Raw genomic sequence first — 20,955 nt, forward strand, 5'->3', positions numbered from 1 at the left:
CTTCAATTGTAGTTTGTTGATATTTTTAAAGTTTGTATGAAACAACATGAGGGTGAGTGAATGAAGAAAGTGTCCTTTAAATGATGTTTGAAAGCCAATGTTGATATTTGAAATCACCTAAACAAACACGCCCCTACCCCAATAGAATCTGGACCTTCTGTTGATAGACCCGCCCCACACATACGCAATCCAGCATTTTATTTGATTTGATTGGCTATAAGTGTGTTTTGGTAGACGGCCCGTCTAATTTTCCAAAGCGTTTTTCAAACATCGTGGACTCCGCCTTTAAATATTTGCATTTCAAAAAGTAAATACAATACAAATTTTTGCAAAACCTTGTCTGGATGAACTGCAGTCTCTTAAGTTATAAAACTGTTTATTACTTATTACAAAATGTTACATAGCAACCTTGAGTGTTACTCCAAACACTGTTGGAGTAAATACGTTTCTTAAAGTTTAGTTTCTACTACCAGTACATCAAATAAAAAAAGAAAGAAAAATACAATTGATTACCCCTAGGAGTATTGTGTTGTTTTCAAATTGTCACTTGGTACTCTTTCCCCAAAATCTTTTGTGCAAAAGAAATCATGCCGTTTTCAATTCAAAATTTCCCAGCGAATGTTACACTTCATTTAAAGGAATAGTCTACTCATTTTCAATATTAAAATATGTTATTACCTTAACTAAGAATTGTTGATACATCCCTCCACCATCTGTGTGCGCGCACGCAAGCGCCGGAGCGCGCTGCGACGCCCCGACAGCATCCAGCCCAGCTCCATTGATTCAATGGCACCATCTAGAGACAAAGCCAGAAGTGACCAAACACATCAACGTTTTTCCTATTTAAGACGAGTAGTTATACGAGCAAGTTTGGTGGTACAAAATAAAACGTAGCGCTTTTCTAAGCGGATTTAAAAGAGGAACTATATTTTATGGCGTAATAGCACTTTTGGGAGTACTTCGACTCGCCTGAAAAGTCCGCTCCCCTTCTCACTCTCATAATGGGAGAGGGAGGGTGTTACTGCGCCGAGTCGAAGTACTCCCAAATGTGCTATTACGCCATAAAATATAGTTCCTCTTTTAAATCCGCTTAGAAAAGCGCCACGTTTTATTTTGTACCACCAAACTTGCTCGTACAACCACTCGTCCCAAACAGGAAAAACGTTGATGTGTCTGGTCACCTCCAACTCCATCTCCAAATGGCACCACTGAATGAATGGGGCCAAGCCAAATGCCATCGAAGCGTCGCAGCGCGCTCCAGCGCCCACGTGCACGCACACAGATGACAGAGGGATGCATCAACAGTTCCCAGTCAAGGCAATAACACATTTCAACATTGAAAATGAGTAGACTATTCCCCTAATACGCAAATTTAATCGCTGCCAGACTTAAACTTAAACATTATATCGAAACCAATTTGGACTAGCTATCCATAAACTGAAACAGATGGAAAAGCCTGCGTGTGTGCTTAACTAAGTGCTCCTAAAGTGTTTTTCCCCAACTGTAATTTTAAATTTCATTTATCTCTCCTGATAAAAAAGTCCTCTGAGTAAGCGATCGCAAGTGTACACCAGCAAATACAAAACTTGCTTTCTGACAGTTAGGTAGTTCTGTACACACTGCATTGTTTCCTCTTCTGAGCAAAGTCCAAAATCGCTCTCCAGCTCCACAGTTCAGAGCAATCAGAAAATACAGTAGCGAGTGAGTGTGATACAAAACGTGTAGAGTTTATGAACTATGTAGGATATGTACAAGCACCTCAGTCCTACATTTGACAAACACATTCCACATTGCCCTGGCGAACGGGAGCAGGTTTGGCTGGGTGTGCGAGGAGCTGAAAGGTTGGCCGGCTGCAGACAGTGGTCAGAGAAGCTTGTAAAGCCATCTTACGTTTCCTCACTGACCTTATCCATTCCTTCAAGGAAAGTTCGTTTTATTTACATGTAACCGTGTAACGTGCCAAACCGCAATACTCTGCTCTCTTTTTTGCATTATCAAATGTGATATCTCATTGCTTAACCCTTGTAGGATTGAAAAATAAATGTGAAACTACCACACTGTTACAATAAAAAAATAACAACAACGAAGCAACACACACAGTCAAGAGTAATGTAAAAATGTCCAACAGCTAACCAGGCAGCTCTTGAATTGTCCTGTCGTAGTGTTTTAGACAAAAGAGCTCAGAATGGACAGAAAAAGCACCGCTGCATTGCACTGATTTGTCACTCGACATTCTTTTGGACACCTCCGCCACTGAAATTACATCAATCTCCACTTGAGCACCTGTGCCAAGGCAACATGTTTTCCAACGAGAAAACGGACACTTTCGAACAGCGCGGCGTGTAAGTCACCATTGGCCCAGCTGGCCCCTGTTCGATGAAATGTGCAAATTATAAACTTTAGTGGCAAGAAGGTGAAAACGGAAACAACGGCTCCCGCATTAAAGCATTTATAAAACACTTTGTTAGATACATAGCGTGACCATGCTTGATGGGATTTTCCGGGGAGCATTGAGTCAGAGTTAGGTGTGGGCCGGGAACATCCGACCACATCACCTAGGATAGTTTAGTGCTGGGGTGCACCGAGGAGAGCTGAGGGGGGCTGAAAGCCGGCTGGGGGTGGAGGGCCGACATGGGGTAGAGACCGGGGTGCAGAATGTCCCCATATGAAGTCCCCACCTGGTGCCTGTACATGTGGGCAGGGTTGGGAGCCAGGAACTGTCTCTGCATCATTAAGGAATGAATTGCGAAGGGGGGCATGAGCGGTGACAGCACAGTCTGGTTCTTCAAGTACTGCAGAGGATGAGAGTAACTCGGGGGGACGTGGGAGCCCAGGCTTTCACACATGTCCTGCACTTGAGAGACAAATGCCCCTGGATACAGTCCTTGGAAAAGGTGGGAGTGCAAGGGGAACTTGTGGCCCTCTGTAGTGTAACTATGCACCATTCGTGCAGATTCTGCCAGCTTCACGGACTCTCCGTCGGCTTCCGGAGTACGAACCTTCCCTGGGCCATCTCTTTGCGTGGAGCAGTGCAAGGGTGTCACGGCCCGGATCTTTTTCTCAGGTGGTCCGTTCTCCAGCTCTTCGAGGTTCCTTTTCAGTGGCCGTGTAGTGCAGATATTCTGCGGGCTGCTTTTGGTGCTCAGAGCGGGCCGAGTCAGCTCGTCAATCTTGTAGCCTAACGCATCTTCTGCTCTGCCATTGTGAACTTTCTCCAGAACCCTTGAGTGAGATTCAGCTACCTTTTTAGGTGTGGACACGGTCATGGGAGGAACCCGACAGGCCCTGGGATGATAATCTATGCTCGAGCTATGACCACTGCCTGAATGATATAAAGAAGAGTTTTTAATGTCCTGATGCATTGTGGGATGTGGGAACGTTGAAAGGGATGGTTTGTGAGGAGAGGGCTTGGGGAGGCTCAAGTCAGTCGGTTGCTCCTCTGTTACCCTTTCTGCAGGTGAGCTCTTATCTTTCTGACTTAGTCGGGCAGAGTAACTCAAACCCACATTATCGGGATGCTGGCTTGGAGGAAAGCCCTGCGTGGTCTTACAACCCAGAGGGTACTCTCTGCTGATATACTTGCTTATCTGCTCCTTGCTCAGGTGGTGCTCGGTTTGTCGGCAGAGGTCGTGCAGGTGCGGTGAAGAATAAAAGTCGCTCAGGAAGCTGGGAGCCTGGCCAGGACGAGGCATCTCAGCAGATTTCTCCATACTGGAGTGAATGTCAGCCTTCATTAGGTATGGTTCTCTTATCTGCGTAGGCTGCGGCTGAGATAGAGGTTCTCCCTCACTACATCCCTCTTTCTGGTGGGCTTCTGTTAAGGACCGCCTTTCCTCATTACTTCTGGGCTTGAAGCTCTGGGCATGCTGGATAACCGATGGGCGTTTGATCACCACGTTAGTTTCAGTTGTAGATGGAGCCTGAGAGCTCTGTTGTCCAGTGGTTGTCCCTTCTGTACCACTGCTGGATAATCTCCTGCTGACTAATGGAGGTGGTGGTCCATATGGGTAATTATTAAAAGGTCCTGTGCCGTTGACTTGGGACAACATCTTCTTCTTGGCTAAGGGTGACATAATGCCAGGATTTCCCCTGGGGTAGAGGAGAGGATTGTAACTGAAACAAGCTTCTTCCTTTCTACAGGGTTCGCCACTTTCAGCAGGGACTTCAGGAATTGTGAGCGGTTTCTGTTTTAGAGTGGGGAGCACCAATCCCACTTGGTTGTGGCTTTCCTTTGGTTCGACGTTTCCAAGGGCACCAGGAGGTACCTTGAATTCCACCATCCCATGCTTCCATTGGTCCACTGTGTGTGAAACGGGGAGGGAGTGGGCATGCCGTAGTGGCATAGCAGCAGTAGAAGCAGGAAACACATCACAGTCCTCTGATTTAAGTGGTGCACCATCTTGGGGAAGTGAGGGATTCCCGTTTGCCTGTTCATATATGCTACAGAATATTGGTTTTTCCTCTTCATCCTTGACAAGTGGCTGCACTTCCTCATCTTCAGAAAGAGGACTTTCTGCTTCTATCTCCTTCAGGCCTTGACCCTGTGACTGCTGGCTCTCCTGCTTGTCCAAACCCTTTTCCTGGACGTTTTCCTTTTCCTCTAGTTCCTGTAGACACACAATAAAAGTAATAGTAATGAGTTATTTGGGCAATTCCATGCAAATGTTAACCTTATTATAAAAAATACAGTTTTACCCTAAGTTTTTAACCGTACAGATATCTCAATATTTGGTGGTTTAAATACCCATGCAAAGTCTTTATGAAAGTTTTCAAAGCATTTAAAAATATATTTTCTATAGTTAAGTATGTGCGCATTTCTGAATTGTCACGTTGATAACAAAAAATTGTTTTCAGTGTTGCCAACTATTATCAACGGAAAGTGGCTAGATTACATCATTACGTAATTAGTATATCAGTGAGGTCATCACGTTGTATCTTCATCTGACTCCACTGGCACTTCAAAATTTCTTTCAAAAAAACTTAAAAAAAACCTCTCTGAACTGTAACAAACTATATTTTAATACATTTTTCTCATAAATGCACAAACAAAAATTAAAATAATATAAATATTAACTGTTCTTTAAAGAGTAGTCCCATTTATTGTGTTTTATTGGTTCAGGTTTGTGCGTTTTAATTTACAGAATTTCTACAAAGTATGTTGTCTCCCAAAAGCTTGTGTCACCCCCGGAACTCGATCCCGTTCCCCCTGGCGCGATCATGTGGTGATTCCCCAGTCTGATTGCATCCCGGTTCCAACGGTCTGATCTTGTTCGGTAGGTGGCGCACCAGGGAAAACTCTTAGAGCTTCAGATTGCCAGTCTACTACAGTGATTGTGAATAGACTGGGAAATCAGAACGTGAACAGACGGAGGGCAAGATCACCTGGAATTGCCAACAGAGGGGTGTCTGGTGTGCTGGTTTTGGGCCACTATTTAGACTTTAACCCAGTAAACTTACGACTACTTTGACGTAGAACATATTTCCACTCTGTTTCAAGGGGCAAGGGGTGTGTGGTAGGTGTATAAAATAAAATTGGGAACTATGAAAAGTCTGAGGACTTCAAGCAGAAATGCATATGGCGAGATGCGACGCTGTATGTTGCAGATTATTTGGGACCTGAGGGAGGGGTTATAGCAGACCAATCACAGCACTTGCAGTCTGCATAGAATTGACACATTGTTACATTTTTAGGGAGGTGCGCGTCAGGGTATGGCGTAGGGTACATAACTATGTGTATGTAGCGATGGGCAACCTTCCGATCTTTCTGATGAAGCCAATACGGAAGTGACTTAAACTGCAATTCATCGACTGGACGCTTGAGGCTGGCTCCAAAAGGGAGTCAATTCCCATAGACCACCAAGTTAAAAATGCCCAACTTTACAGTAGAAAATAATATGTTTACAGCCTGGTACAAAACGTGTTTTTGGTCTATATAGCTAATTTTGCCCTTCATGACAACTGTGAGGGGGTGAATTTGTTTGTTACTCATCCGTTAAAATTATTTTAAGCTTTAAAGTTCTGCATAATTAAAGGCGTGGCCGCTTGAGTGACGGTTGAACAGCCACTGGTGTCACAAGAATCGAGCTAGGCGTGGTTTCAGCAACCAGCCACCTCAGCTTCACCCATGTCCCACCTCTTTACCCATTTTCGCGAGTGATTCGCGGTGACGCATGGCCAAGATGGTGACGGCAGGCAACGTCTACTTTAAGCTTCAAAAATGATCTTTACAAACCAATGGGTGACGTCACGGACACTACGTCCATATTTTTTTTACAGTCTATGGTATGTAGGCTATGCCGTACACTTGACGCAGAAGAATAAATTGGGCTGAAGTGTCTAACTTCTTAAAGTGTATCCCACACTATTTTCCAAAAAGAAAATATCCTTTCTCTCCTCTTTCAAACACAAATAAATAAAAGATGAGATTGTAAAGCATTGTTTCATTAAACAGAATCTCCAAATGCACTCTAATTGAATGACAGCACAAAACTCAGTCAGCTTGTTTGGCTGTAAGAGAGCGCAACAGACACCTGCTGTCAGTCCAGAGCATCACACAAGTGTTGTAAACTCCAGATGACTTTAATGAGCATATGCTCACCGGAACTTCAGAGCAATGGCTTTGGTACAAACCCGCCCATCTATTCATCATCAGCACTGGAAGATAAGATCTGCAGATGTTTGACTTCAGCTGGGGTCAAAGAAAAGACTGGCACGTCTATTTTACTCTATTTCCCCATTCAACCCGAATAAATGTGCAACCGCTTGTGAATAATCACGTTCATACATCGCATTACACGCTGCGGATACAAACAGCTTGTTAAAAACAGCATGATTGGTTTGATCTAATATCTGACAACTTTCAAGAGTTTTTAAGGGTTTTCATCCGTAATGACTGTTTACGTGAATAATACTTTACCTAATGCTGTGTTAGTATTAGTATTAAAAACCATAAATCTGGTATTGGTATCAAGTATTGGTATACCTGAGGGGTCACGCTGTCTTCTGCCCTTTGAACCCAATTTATGTCTTTAGGGTCACATGTAGGGTTACATGGCTACAAAAGGTAAGGGACTGATTTAACAGAGCTTACAATCGTCTGATTTTTAGCAGAGCAGTCCGTCTGTATTTGTGCATGGCCTGATTATTCTCCAATGACATGCGGGCCCTCGAGACAACTCCCAACTTCTATCTCTCCAAATGTCCTTTTTATCTCTCCGGATCTATAGCTCCGCTTTAAGCGTTTTTTCTCCGTTCTGTGCCCGAGTCTTGTCATATCAGCTCTGCCTTGAACACAGATTTTCATTTTCTGTCTTGTACGATGTAGAATCAATTATCCGGAGAGGTCTTTTAAATGACACAACATACCAGACAGATGAGGTGGGCAAGAACCTACAACAGCCCTTTGTGTTTCCCCACCGCAATCTCTAACGCGTTTCATATGTGGCAGAAATGAATACGCGCCGCGTAACGGCTTTGAAATGTGTCTGAATTTGACAGACGTTTTCAAACACTCCTTTCATCTTCTCGGCAATCATTTGCTTATTCATGTGAAAATAATAACTCAATTTACATTCCTTTCCCTGGCTGTGCTCTTCTTTTTTCATATTTATGCTTAACTGGAGAGACATTTGCAAATCACCATGGATTTATTGGCTTTCAGGGACAAAAATAAGCCCTGTTCTTGCAAAAATGAATGGAAACATGAAATCCATTGGCTCGTTACATTATGGTTACAGATATGATGTGAAAACATGCTGTGAGCACAAAAGGTCTTGTTGATAGAAAGAACCAACAGTGATTTCAGCCTCTTCAGATTGATTTGTGAACAAAACTCAGAGGAAGCTTATGGAAACAGAGAGAGAGAGAAAAACACCAGATTTACAGAAAATAACTGAATCAGGCACAGCGTATAAAGAAGTCGGTCAGACAAAGAAACACAGTTTGATATCCATGCTGTTGTTAGAGCTTTAAAATCAGCCAAATCATCCAGCTGCTCCTAACAGAAGAATCTTTACAGGCTTGTGACAGCTTATTTTTTAAAGAAAGGCATCCAGTTTAATGTGTTGCCCCTTACACATTGACAGGTGCTAGTACTAGATCAAGTACCAATATTTATCTGAGATGAAAAATGTGTTCTGACAGGCTCCTAAACTTGAGGTTTTTGAGCCAGGAACTGTTATGGGGCGGGGCAATAAGGTCCCAAAAGCTATTTACAATGTAGACAGCAAACGTGAATTCATCACAAGTGAACTTGAGTAAGATAAAATGCACATGAGAGCGGTTCACAGTAGAGGTCTTTTGGGATCCAAAGAAATGTACCTGACACGAAATGACCGAATCACTTTTTACCCGACGTGCAATTTTTTTTTTACAAAGAAATACCCGAGACAAACTCAAGAAAAGTAGACCTGAGTCCGAACCAACCCTGTGACAATTTGTTTTAACTAGGGATGTCAAATTATGCAATTTCCTATATTCGATGATCGTTTAAATTAACGATCAATCAAGCGAATAATCGTTAACAGTAATAGTGCAATAAGCCTTTATAGCAGTGACATATAGCAAATGACATAAAAGTGTGCGAAAGAGTTCCAGCTTCCTCACGCAAATTAAAAGATTTTATTTTTTCTTAATAACATGCTAGTGGGATTGTAAAACGAGTCAATGTAAAATCATCAATTTAATCTTGTAATGAAATATAATGACTAATAAACAAAGTATAACTCCGCCTCATATGGGTACTCCGCACTGTGGGATGAAAGTCTGTGCGTGCATGACAAAATAAAAGTTTCCTTATCATCAAGTGTTATTTTTCTATGTGTTCACCTCGTTTTCTGAGTCGTTGATACACCGTTTGTTGTAATTATATCCAAGAAGCACACAAAGGGCACTTTTCCCGTTGTCACCTCAGCTTTAGACCTCCGGCGTACTTTCAGCAAAGACGCTTACATTATGAAGATTTCAATCTTCCATTAGAAAACCTGCAACAGTGTTTAGCGTGTAGCGCCTCAGCCAGTCAATAATGATGATCAATGATATATGTTGCGGGCGTTCAGAGTGTAACGACATTCATTTACAGTTAACATTTTAGTTTCTTGCCAGAATTTAAGTTTTACATTTTAATCTGTTTATTTAAAACGCTTCTGGGGCTCTATCTTACACCCGGCGCAATGCAGCGCAATGCGCGACGCAAGTGTCTTTTGCTAGTTTCCACCCTGCGCAATTATCATTTTCACGTTTAGCGCCACGTTGTTTAAATAGCAAATGCATTTGCGCCCCCTTTTGCGCCCATGGGCGTTCTGGTCTGAAAACGAGGTGTGTTCAGGTGCATTGTTGGCACGTTGCTATTTTGAGGCAACTAAAATAGACTACGCCATTGACCAACAAAAACCTGCTCTAAAGTCTAAAGTCAATGGCGCAATATGTTTTTTGTTATTTAAACAGCGTGTTAGCAATATGGGCCTATAAACGGGAGGACAATGCGGGTTTGCTTATCACATACATAAATGTGCAGCAGCACAAAAACCCTTTTAAATATGAAAGTTTAAAGGATTGAATGTAAAAGATTATTATTGAGTCTCCTGGACATAAATGAGGACCAATTATGAGACGTTAGAAAGTGCAAAGAGCTGCTTCACCTGTAGCCTGGTAAGTAAATAAATGCTTTGCTTTAAACAAATGAATCTGTTTTTAAATGTTTTTTTTAAATGCTACCTCATGGATTTATTTTATATAATGACTCTGTACCTGTGGATATGGTGGGATGAGAAACATTTTTAAGTAATGCTTTAAAAAACTGATGCTGTCCAAGTGCTGAAACGTGCGGAGAGCCGTTTGTAAATTCTTTATCTCCTGTTTGTTATAAATAAAGTATTTTTAGAGTACAAACCTTTTCTTACATACTTGTAAATAATTTTTGATGATATTGGATAGCCATACATTTAAAGCAATTAAAAGCCTGCTTTTTTACTTCCATGAATAAAAGAAAACGTGTTTTAATAAAAAAATAACAATTTCAATACAAGTGAAAAACATCACAATTATGTAACATCAATCTTAAACTGGTGATCTTCTTCCTCCGCTTAGTTTTTCAGTTTACAAAGTCCGTCATCTAAATAGGGATTAGACATAGCGCCAGCGCAATTGGCTTTTAAAGGGAATGCGAGCTGAGACTCTCATTGGTTTATTGCACTTTACGCCCAAAATACTCCCATTACTCATTAAAAAAGGACCTACCCTTTTCGACCATGCGCTCGGCGCACAAACCATTTTTCCCGTCGCTAAATTAGCAAAAGTGTATTCGGGCACGCCCATTTAGACGTTGCGCTGTGCGCTTTAGACAATGCACTTAGATCATTAAAATAGGGCCCCTGGTCTCCTTCCCTGTGTATAGCAGCGTTAGCAGTGTTGCTTTGCTAATCTTGCAGGCTTCCCTGAAGAGCGTCTTTGCTTTCAGTATCCTAACCGTATTTGCATTTTCAGCTTTGGACCCTCTCAGATCCACTGCGGATGCCATTTCATTGCGTTAGCAGCCAGCCTCATCTCGAATGAGGTTAAAAAGTCCAGGTGTGTGTTTGGCAGCGAGCATCGTTGTGATCATGGCTAGTTTAACTTTTACACGCTTGTTTAATTTTTTCACCGGTTGTGTATGTGCTTCGCGCAGGCGCCGCATACACGTGCTTGCTTTTTCGACAATCGTTAAGTTTTATCGATTTAATTCTTATCGACAATTAATCAAAGATTATTGGACCTCGGGTTTTCAGATCCTTTTTTGGACCTATGGATGAGCATCAGCATCATTTCTGATGTGCTGAATGATACTGACCTGCTCTGGGACTTTAGCCGTGGGGTCTTTTTCAGTCCATGACTTCTGATTTTGTTCGTCCTTAGGCCGCTTCAAGGTTGTTAACTTTGCTTTGACAGCTCCCTCCGGGCCACCAACTTCCTGTTTGCGGGGTTTGGAGGGGGGCAGAGGTTTGTCCTCTTCTCCTTTAGTAAATCTCTCATAGGGCAGAATAAGTCTGAGGGACAGAGGAAAGAGATACAGGTTAGTGAAATGAGGCTGCGTCATCCTCTGTTTGAACCTCACACCACACTGACTTCCTTCCTCAACTGATAATAATTATAACTGATAGCATTGTTTTCTCTCAACCTTATGTCTAATCTTAAACAAACTGTGTAAATGAATCAGGCATGACGTCATAAAAGACAAAAAAGATATCTGTCTTCTTAGGGGGCGTGCACAAGGCGTGTACGCTGGCGTATGTTTTTAATTGTTTCCAATGGAAGTGCCATGCTTTTTAAAAACACCAGCGGCTGGCGGGTTTTGTCTGCGCTGCGCGCCGTTTTTCTGCAGTTTTTCCACGCTCAAAACTTGAAAATTTTTAAACTTTGGGTGAAACGCTCAGCTAGTCAATGTCACTTCTGACTCGGCCGTCCAATTGTGATTGGAAGAGGGGCGGGACAAATATCACAACAATCAAAGTTCAACGACGCCAACGAAGTATCATAGCAACCAATGCGTTTAGCTGAAAAAAGCATGCAAGCGCCTACAGTTGGTGTGCGCTTAGCGTTTTTAGTCACGTTTAAACGATTTGGTGTACACACCCTTATAGTAAGCTGTAAACACTTTTCAAACAATATTTACATGTGTGACATCATGGACATTTATAACATTACGTCTTTACTGGTGTAAAAGCATGCTAATTTTGAAATGTTGTTTGCGGTTTAAATGATGCCACAACAAAACTGGTATTCACACGTGGCATAAGTGTTAATGCTTGACAAAAGGCCTGTCTGAAGTGTGGCCAACAGCCAATCACAGTGGCCGCATGGTCTTGCATAAACGTAATTAGCTGGCTCTGCACACGGTTATTTGCACAAGGCGATCTGATTGGCTGACGCTCGCGTTGGTGCTTAAAGTTAAGAAATGTTTAACCTCTGCCGCGAGCAACGGCAGTAACGCACCGTTGACGGGTCCACAATTCAGTTCGACAACGTCACCAATTAAAAGTAAATGAGAAGCGTTAACGCAGATGCCCCGTGTGAATGTACCGTTAATGTTACATTTATATCAATAATAGTCATATAATAAATAATAAACCAATACATAAAATAAATACAAAAAATATGATTATTTAAAGCAGTGTTATTTTATAAAATGTAGTAACGCACAGTCAAAAATGGACAATCTGACTGTGGGACAAGCCAATAAAAAAACCTTTGGCGACTATATATATATATATATATATATATATATATATATATATATATATATATATATATATATATATATATATATATATATATATATATATATATATATATATAACGATGCGCCTTCGCGAAAAATAAAAGTTGTTATGACCCTGGGGTCAGTGTGTTAGCATGACAGAAGCTTGATGCTGTCGGGGGAACAAGGAACCGACACCGTCTCCCGAGTGCCTCTCATGTAAATTATTAGATGTTGATGGCTTTCATTTCTTTCCCGTCACAGAAAACCACCACAGGTTTATCAATGCCATTAAAGTATTATTTTGTTTTTGTTTGTTTGTTAATCACGAAGAACAAGATGAGGAAAACTAGGATTCCGTGTATTCAACGCGCCGCCATTGTTTGTTTACAGTGTGTAGAATGGTGCGCTGTGATTTGTTGAGCGGATTTATTGCATTCTGCAGAGAAAGAGGACTGGCGTTTATTGCGTATTGGGAAAAAAGATGACAGAATAACACAGCGGATATCAGACTTTGCATAAAATTAAGAATTTACTTTTAAATACTGACCTAATACAATACTGATTTTGGCCATAACTCATTTTCTTTTTAGAAATGGGGTTTATTTTTATAATTAAAAATGATCATAAATACCATACCAAATATCATGAACACAGAGTTTCTGAGACAGTTTTAATATGAGCTTCATATAACCAATAAAAAACAATTTTAAACAATCAACACCAGGGAAATAAAAATGTCTGTACAGTAGTTAAAAACACTTCAAAACATACACAAATATACTTAAGCAAGTGATATTTGGACAAGTAGGGAAAAACAAGAACCTAATGAAATTGTACCTAGAAATTAGCTACAAAATGAGGGCAGTATACTCAGACTGTACTGTATATATACAGTCTGAAATAATGATTTATTGGAGGACATCACAGTTTGGTTTGTAATTGGATACACAGGAATCTCATCTGCCTCCCTGCCCTCATAGACTGAAGTTTTTATAATGCGTCTCATGTGATAAATGAGTCCGACTGGGAACTGAGCATGAGGAATTATAAATATCTGCCAGAATCTTACAAATCACAACCTCCCAATTGCAAAAATGTGCAGCAGATAAATCCATATGAACCCCTGATTTATCACTATTCACAATTATTTCTACAAGCCCTTTCTTTTTAATTCTGACTAAATAAGATCTGCCAGCATTCATGTCAGCTAGTTTGCAGTTGTATGGGTGAGCAAGTCACAAATTAGCACGGGGTTAATTCAACACAGCTATTTTAATCAGTTACACAGGAATCTGTGCTTTTATTTTTTTCTCACCTGTGAATTTGTGACCAGTTTTGATGTGTTTTTATTATGATACTGGGCAAAGAGTGTTTTTATGTTTTTATTGATTTCGGAGTTATATTAATCACCGACTTGTTCCCTAAAACATATCACATACTATATGTCAACTCCTAGTAACTGATAGCTAGACTTGAAAGCATCTTTTTACAAAGTAGTATTGTTACAGTAACACAGTCTTAAAACTAAGCCTCAAAACAAAAAAGCCATTTCCCCCGCTTACCCCTACAGTACGTTATTTTGACACGCCGATGTCCGGGTTGCTCATAGCCGGACCGCACTGAGCACGCTCAGACAGGGGCTGTGTTGGAAAACTATGCCGGTTGAGGTCTGGCGGCCAGCCAGTGGTAAAGCTAAGCGGGAGCCCAGAGGGAACATTCATCTTCAGATCCCATTACCACAAGAGTTTAAACATGTTACAGCTGCTAAAAGTGGAAAACGGCTCGGTCCGCACAGTCGAATCAAAATAGCGGGCAGCTGCCAAATACCTGATTCCCACTGTAATGTTTCAATCCATGTTTACATAACGCAGGCATAATAATGCACACAATGACTTATCTTGTTCACGGCTAATCCTCAGAAATCTCTCTCGTCTGGAACGAACAAGGTGTTTTTCAAATCCCCATAGAGAGTTCTTACTCAGCTGACGCCCCATCGTAAACTCTTTTACATGTGAGGAATAATTAATATAAGATGTTTTGCTCTCATTTTGCGTATTTAGGTTTGGGAATCTGTTTGTGTGAGAGTGTTAATTAGGAATGAAAACGAGCCCCCCATCCCATCGCGAGGTGAGAAGTCAGAAAATAAATCTCAGCTCTTTCTCTACACATGACCATTTATGGGAATAACAAGTCACTGTTCCTTCCCGTTTCAGTTCACAGAAGAAAAACAGAATAACTCAGAACAAGTTAAGCTGCGGAGTTTTCCTCAGAGGAAAAACGTTTTTAAGAGGTTGAGGGCGTCTGTGAGATTTAAATTTTTGTTATTTTCATTGAGCTCAGCAGCTGGCAGATAGACAGCAGAACTCATTTCATACAGCCGGTAAAGGCGCGATGCCAAGAACTGGAAATATGCAATTAAATGTTTCTTTATGAGAGAGAGAGAGAGAGAGAGAGAGAGAGAGAGAGAGAGAGAGAGAGAGCAAAGCAAGGTCATAGATTTGGTTTTAATGTTGGTAGGGAGAACTGAAGATTTAGAGTATCCAAATATGCAAACATTTGCAGTCTTTATTGACAACTTTTCTTGCCTGTAAATACAGCAGGGTCCAAATGTTTTACAGCTTAATAAAACAAATATTGACACCTATGTTAAAAAATTGTATTTAAAAGGTTAGATTTGCTCCAAGTATCAGTCTTTAAATTATGCTGAATAATACAGGGAGTGCAGAATTATTAGGCAACTTGCACCCCTGAGGACCACTTTTGTTGCTGTACAACTACAGTGCTCCTGGTCAACCCAAAATGCCAACAAACCCTCAAACCCGAACATCCAAGCAGTAAAAGTGAAACCCTGGCCCCACCAAGAGAATATTTCCATGTACATCACCACCAGGCAACTACCAGTGTGCAGAACCACCAGGCAACCAAATGAAAAACAAAGATTCCACCATCCCACGTGTTCCCTTTCCACCTGTTAAAGTGAGAATAACAAACAAACTCTACCTTTACAAAAAAAATAATAAAACAATAATAAAAAAAATATATATAGACTCAGTGACCAATATAGCCACCCTTCTTTTCGATAACAGTCACAAGCCTTCCATTCACGAATTCAGTCAGTTTCTTGATCTGGTCTGAACCAACATTTTGTGCAGACGCAACCACAGCCTCCCAGACACTGTTCAGAGAGGTGTACGGTTTACCTTCACTGCAAATGTCCTGCTTAAGAAGGGATCAAAAGTTCTCAATAGGGTTTAAGTCAGGTGAAGAAGGGGGCCATGGCATTAGTATTTCATCTCTAAGGCCTTTACTGGCCAGCCATGCAGTGGAGTACTTGTGATGTATGTGATGGAGCGTTGTCTTACAAAATAATCAGTCTTCATGAAAGATGCAAACTTTTTCCTGTACTGCTTGAAGAAAGTGTCTTCTACATTACAGGCAGGCAGGCACAGACAGGTATTATTAAATATGAGCTTGTTGGACCTTTTTGGGTTGAAAATGGAAATAAAAAACAACTCTCAGACCTACTGCCAATTTTTAGAAGACACTTTCTTCAAGCAGTGGTACAGGAAAAAATCTGCATCTTTCAATAAGACTTTTTTATGCAAGACAACGCTTCAAAACATGCATCAAAGTACTTGCATCAGTGTCTGGGGGGCTGTGGTTGTGGCTGCGCAGGGTGTTGGTTCGGACCAGATCGGGAGGCTGGCTGGGTCCGTGAATGGAGGGCTTGTGGCTGTTGTCGAGGGGAGGGGTGGCTATATTGGACACTGAGTTTATATATTTTTTATTGTTTTATTGGTTTTTTTTTGTAGATGTAGAGTTTGTTTATTATTCTCACTTTAACAGGTGAAAAAAAACAAGTGAGACGGTAAAATCTTTGTTTTTCATTTAGTTGCCTAATAATTCTGCACACTAATAGTTGCCTAATAATGATGTACATAGAAATATTCTCTTAAGAAAGCCAAAATTTCACTTTTACTACTTAAATGTTCAGGTTTGAGGGTTTGTTGGCATTTTGAGTTGACCAGGAGCTCTGTGGTTGTACAATAACAAAAGTAATCCTCAAAAATACAACTTGCCTAATAATTCTGCACTCCCTGTATAGATCCTCAGGTTTTGTGTCTATACAGCTTATGTGTCATTATAGCAAAAGGAGGAAAACTTAGAGGGCCCTGTCATACACCCGGTGAAATGCAAGTGTTTTTTTGCTAGTTTCAGCCCAGTGCAGTTATCATTTTCACTTCCAGTGGCACGTTGTTTAAATAGCAAATGCATTTGCGCCCATGGGTATTCTGGTCTGAAAACGAGGTGTGTTCAGGCGCATGGTTGGCGCGTTGCTATTTTGAGGCAACGAAAATGGCACAATATTGTTTTTGTTATTTAATGAGTGCGTTAGTTATGCACCTATAAACGGACGATAACGCATGTCCACTTTACATATCACACACACAGCAGAACAAATATTTTTAAATAAAATTTAAAATTAAAGGATTAACATGTGAAAGATTATTATTATTGAGTCTCTTGGACATGAATGAGCACATATTACATGACTAGCTTGTTAAGCTGATTTTTAAAAGTGCAAATAGTTGCATTTATTTTGCATTGTTTTTTAAATGCTACCACATGGATTTGTTGTATATGATGACTTTGTACCTCTTTGTAAGTAATGCTTTTTAAAACACTTATTTGTTGTTTGTTACAAATAAGAGTGCAAACCTTTTCTTGCATATTTGTAAATTATTCTTTGAGATTACACATCATGTAGGCTGTCCATACATTTACAGCAATTAAAACCATGCTGATTTTACTTCCATGACTGGAAAATAAACGACTTTTAAAGAGAACCATAGCTTTTATTAAAAAAAAATAACCTTTTCAATACCTACAAAAACTAATAATTTTTTTAACATCAATCTTAAAGGTCACATTCTTTCTGATCCCATTTTTTAAATCCTAGTTAGTGTGTATTGTTGCTGTTAGAGCATGAATAATACCTTTAAAATGATAAAGCTCAAAGTTCACTGTGAGGCGATATATTTTCTTTAACAGAATTCGCCTTTTAAAGCCTACAGCGAACGGCCGGTTTGGACTACAACCCTCTACTTCCTGCTTTAATGATGTCACTAGCACAGTTTTTGATTAAACTCCGCCCACAGGAATTCGTCAGTCACCAGCTTTGGCTCAAACGGCTCTGCTAAGCTAAACTGCTATTGAATCACAACACACTAAACAAACTACACAATCAGAACTCGATAAGTATTTCTGAAGGAGGGACTTCATAGAACAAAGAAGACATCAACCCGTTTTTAGGACAGTGAAAACAGCGCTATACAGATAAGTAAATTGTGTGAAAAATACTGTGTTTTTTTACACCTGAAACATGTTACAGTATATTGCGCACCATAAACACAATCAAAGCTTCAAAAACACAGAAAGAACGGGACCTTAAAACTGGTGGCCATGTAAATAAGAAAACCGCCATGGCCTGAGTGTAACTGGCTTTTAAAGAGGATGAGAAAGAGACTCTCATTGGTTTATTGCACGTTACACCCAAAACACACCCGTTATCATTCTGAGAATAACCCTTTTAGACTATGCATCAAGCGCGTCACCATTTTTCCCATCGTTAAACTAGCAAAATTGGATTTGGGCACACCTTAAAGCAGTGCTTCTCAAATAGTGGGGCGGGACCCCCAGGGGGGGCTCGAAGTGACACCAGGGGGGGGGCGCGCGAGACCCTGGGGAAAAAAACTTTTTCAGGAAGTGATTTTTTTGCACTGTCACTTAAAGACATTACACCCCAATCACGCTGATAAGCCGCTTGAGTTTTTATTATTATTTATTGATTATATTTAATTAAATTTTTCAGTATCAAACGGTCAAAAAATATTATACTTTTAACAAGGATTGATTTTTTTTTCAGGCAAATTGATGCATTTTAAGTCTTTTCTGTTACAGACTAAAAAACAATGTTAATAAAGTTATTCTTTGCTGTAAGTTGATCGATATTTCTTTTTTTGTGTTGTCTTTAATGTTAATAAGGATACAATGTTTTGCAGATGTGTCATTTTATAGATAAATTATACTATTTACAGTCGCGGCGGAGAGTTGGGGGGGCGCGAAATGTTTACTTGTTCCTAGGGGGGGCGTGACAGAAAATAATTGAGAAGCACTGCCTTAAAGGGACACCTTGGTTACTTTCAATAGCGGGGGACTATTTTCGGGCACTGCGTAATATCATTGCGCCTCCTGCAGCCATGTTACGGCAGCAAAGTCCTTGACTATTATGCCAGAATGAGAGTATAGTCCTAGCCATATCTGCCTAGAAAATCACAACTTTTAATTTTCTGTCGTTCTTAGTATACGACATAACTACAGAAGAGTCAAGTTTTACATAGAAAAAATATCAAAACTCTTTGGTTATTTTAGCGCAATGCTAATCAGATTCAATGGATTGTGCTAAGCTATGCTAAAAGTGCTAGCGCCAGACCCGCAGATCAGCTGAATGGATTCCAAAACGGTAAAAATCAAATGTTTAACTCTAGGGGAGCTGGAAAATGAGCATTTTTTTTTTCAAAAAAGTGGAGTGTCCCTTTAAGTGCACATGAGCTGTGCTTTTTAGACGACGTGATTAGATCTTTAAAATGGGCCCAGAAACTTGTCTATATTTTGGGCAGATACTAAAAAATAGAGGGTTACTTGCATTGCACTGTTGTAGTTGTTTAGCTGATTTCCCCACAACATTTAAATTACATTCAATAGTTATCACTAGAAATCTTGGTGAGGATCATCAGTAGCTCTTAAATGTGTCCCTATCATCTACATCCTATTCATGCAGGTACAAAAGTGATCAAGGGGAAAACAAAGGACAGGACAGAGTATGTGCTGCAATAAAAGACATCATCAGCTTCAAAAAAAGTATAATGCACCGTTTTGTCACCAACATTGTGTTGAAAAACATTTCCCTGGTAAATGAAGCAAGACTCTTTATGATGCTCTGAACGTGCATTCACTCCATTAACAGGCATATTTCTCCTCATGCGGCTGAAAAACACAAGTGAGATCTCAACCCCATTCCTCTTCCAAACATCTTCACAAGACCTGATGACATCTGTGAGCTCGTGTTTAACCTACAGAACCGCTGCCAGAAATATCGTGGGGATCACGCTGAGATTTCTAAAGCTTCGGTGATGATGGAACGCTTCTGAAGACATCGGACTCCTCTTTTTATCATGTTTGTTCTGTGTCAAACTGTGATCGTGTAATGATATTTCTGCTAAATAAAAAAACGAATATCAGCCTCAAAAAGGCTATGGTCCCGTAAGTAACTTTTTATTATCTCTATACAAAAATTGATTTTTTTACAATAACATATAAATTATTCAATGATTGAGTCTATTATTTTTTGAATACTGTCCTAATAGAGACATATGAAAGTTGCAAGTGTGATTTATTGTTTTCTACATAAAATCATCCTGAATAATGTAAAGATCATTCTGTGAAAATATAATCTTGATATCTTTAATATTGACCGAGTAAGATTATATCAAAGATTGAAATCAATGTGAAAGTTTGATGCTCCAGACCTCATCATTAGATTATTAGACTTTAACCAGGATTTCACTGACAGGATCGCATTTATCAACCTAAAAAAGATTGTTTTAAACTTTAAATATGACTGTAAGTCAATATTGTTATAGTTAGTGCTTTATATTGTATCGTTATTGTCTATGTTACAATTATTAATGCCTCATGGGATACATAACCCATTTTTCCAAGTTTTTGGCTTCAAATGTTATGATTCATCTCAAAGCTGATTGGTTTGGTTAAAAAATACTTTAGGAACCAAAACCACTGAAGAAACTACACAGCTCCTGCTGCAACGTGATTAAAAAAACATCTAAAAATGCATAATGTAGAAAAAGTTCAGGATTTTAAAGCCCGGTGGCAAAGTCAAGAAAATGAATGGAGTCACAGTCGAGTGGCTGTCTGTAATCGCGAGCTTCACTAAGGTTATTATAAGTCCTCTATTTCAGTGCACTGCAGTGCTTCATTTTTAGTTCATTTCTACATGTTGTCCACTTCAGGTGTTGTGAAAGCTTCGGCATCAGCCAGCTGGTTCTGGAGGGGCCCGCTTTTGTGCCAGAGCAGAGTGTCTGTTTATAAGGGCTTGGTGTCTACAGAAACCCCCATCAGCACCCTACACCTTACATAATAAACTGTATTGTTTAATTACCTTAGTATGAGGTTGCATTACATGGAAATCGGTCATGTTTCTACAGTAGCCCTAAATGGACAAACTGCTCTATAGAGCGTGTTTCGTCCCTACGTTGTCCCAGATGATGACATGTTTATCCTGTGGCAGCTACCATATGCGTTTTAAAATTGAAAAGATGTGGAATGTGAATGGGCCGGCCCTTAGAGTCTCCTCATTCACGCATCTATAATATCCCTGCCTCTAAATATGGCAGGAGTCTCTCTTTTAATGTAAGTCTGTGTGATTTTGCCCCCCTTATCGTTCACCATGTAATAAATCAATTAGTTGGGAAAATAACGGCACAACTCTTCACAACTTGCCGCACGATTTAAGGATCATTCATGTCTGGAGCACAAATGGTGCGAGACGAATGAAGTGCCAAAGTTGAATGCTTATGGTTTGGCAAGCGAACAAACCTCTAACCCTAAGCATGGTCCATAGTAATAGTGATGCTGTGGCA

The 20,955-nt window shown here is 40.2% G+C and overlaps 1 protein-coding gene across 1 annotated transcript in view; it reads right to left on the bottom strand.

The window, feature by feature from the left end:
* Positions 1–359: 359 nt before the first annotated feature.
* arid5b (AT-rich interaction domain 5B) overlaps positions 360–20,955 on the bottom strand; it is a 143,196-nt gene continuing 122,600 nt past the window's right edge. Inside the window, exons 9-10 of the mRNA XM_055175639.2 lie at positions 10,826–11,021; positions 360–4,607 (exon numbers count right to left, since the gene is read on the bottom strand). Of these exons, the coding sequence (XP_055031614.2) occupies positions 2,556–4,607; positions 10,826–11,021 (2,248 nt within the window). The 3' untranslated portion in view covers positions 360–2,555. The remainder of the gene's footprint in view (positions 4,608–10,825; positions 11,022–20,955) is intronic.

The sequence above is a fragment of the Misgurnus anguillicaudatus genome, chromosome 4 (assembly GCF_027580225.2).
Source record: "Misgurnus anguillicaudatus chromosome 4, ASM2758022v2, whole genome shotgun sequence".
Classification (NCBI taxonomy): Eukaryota; Metazoa; Chordata; class Actinopteri; order Cypriniformes; family Cobitidae; genus Misgurnus; species Misgurnus anguillicaudatus.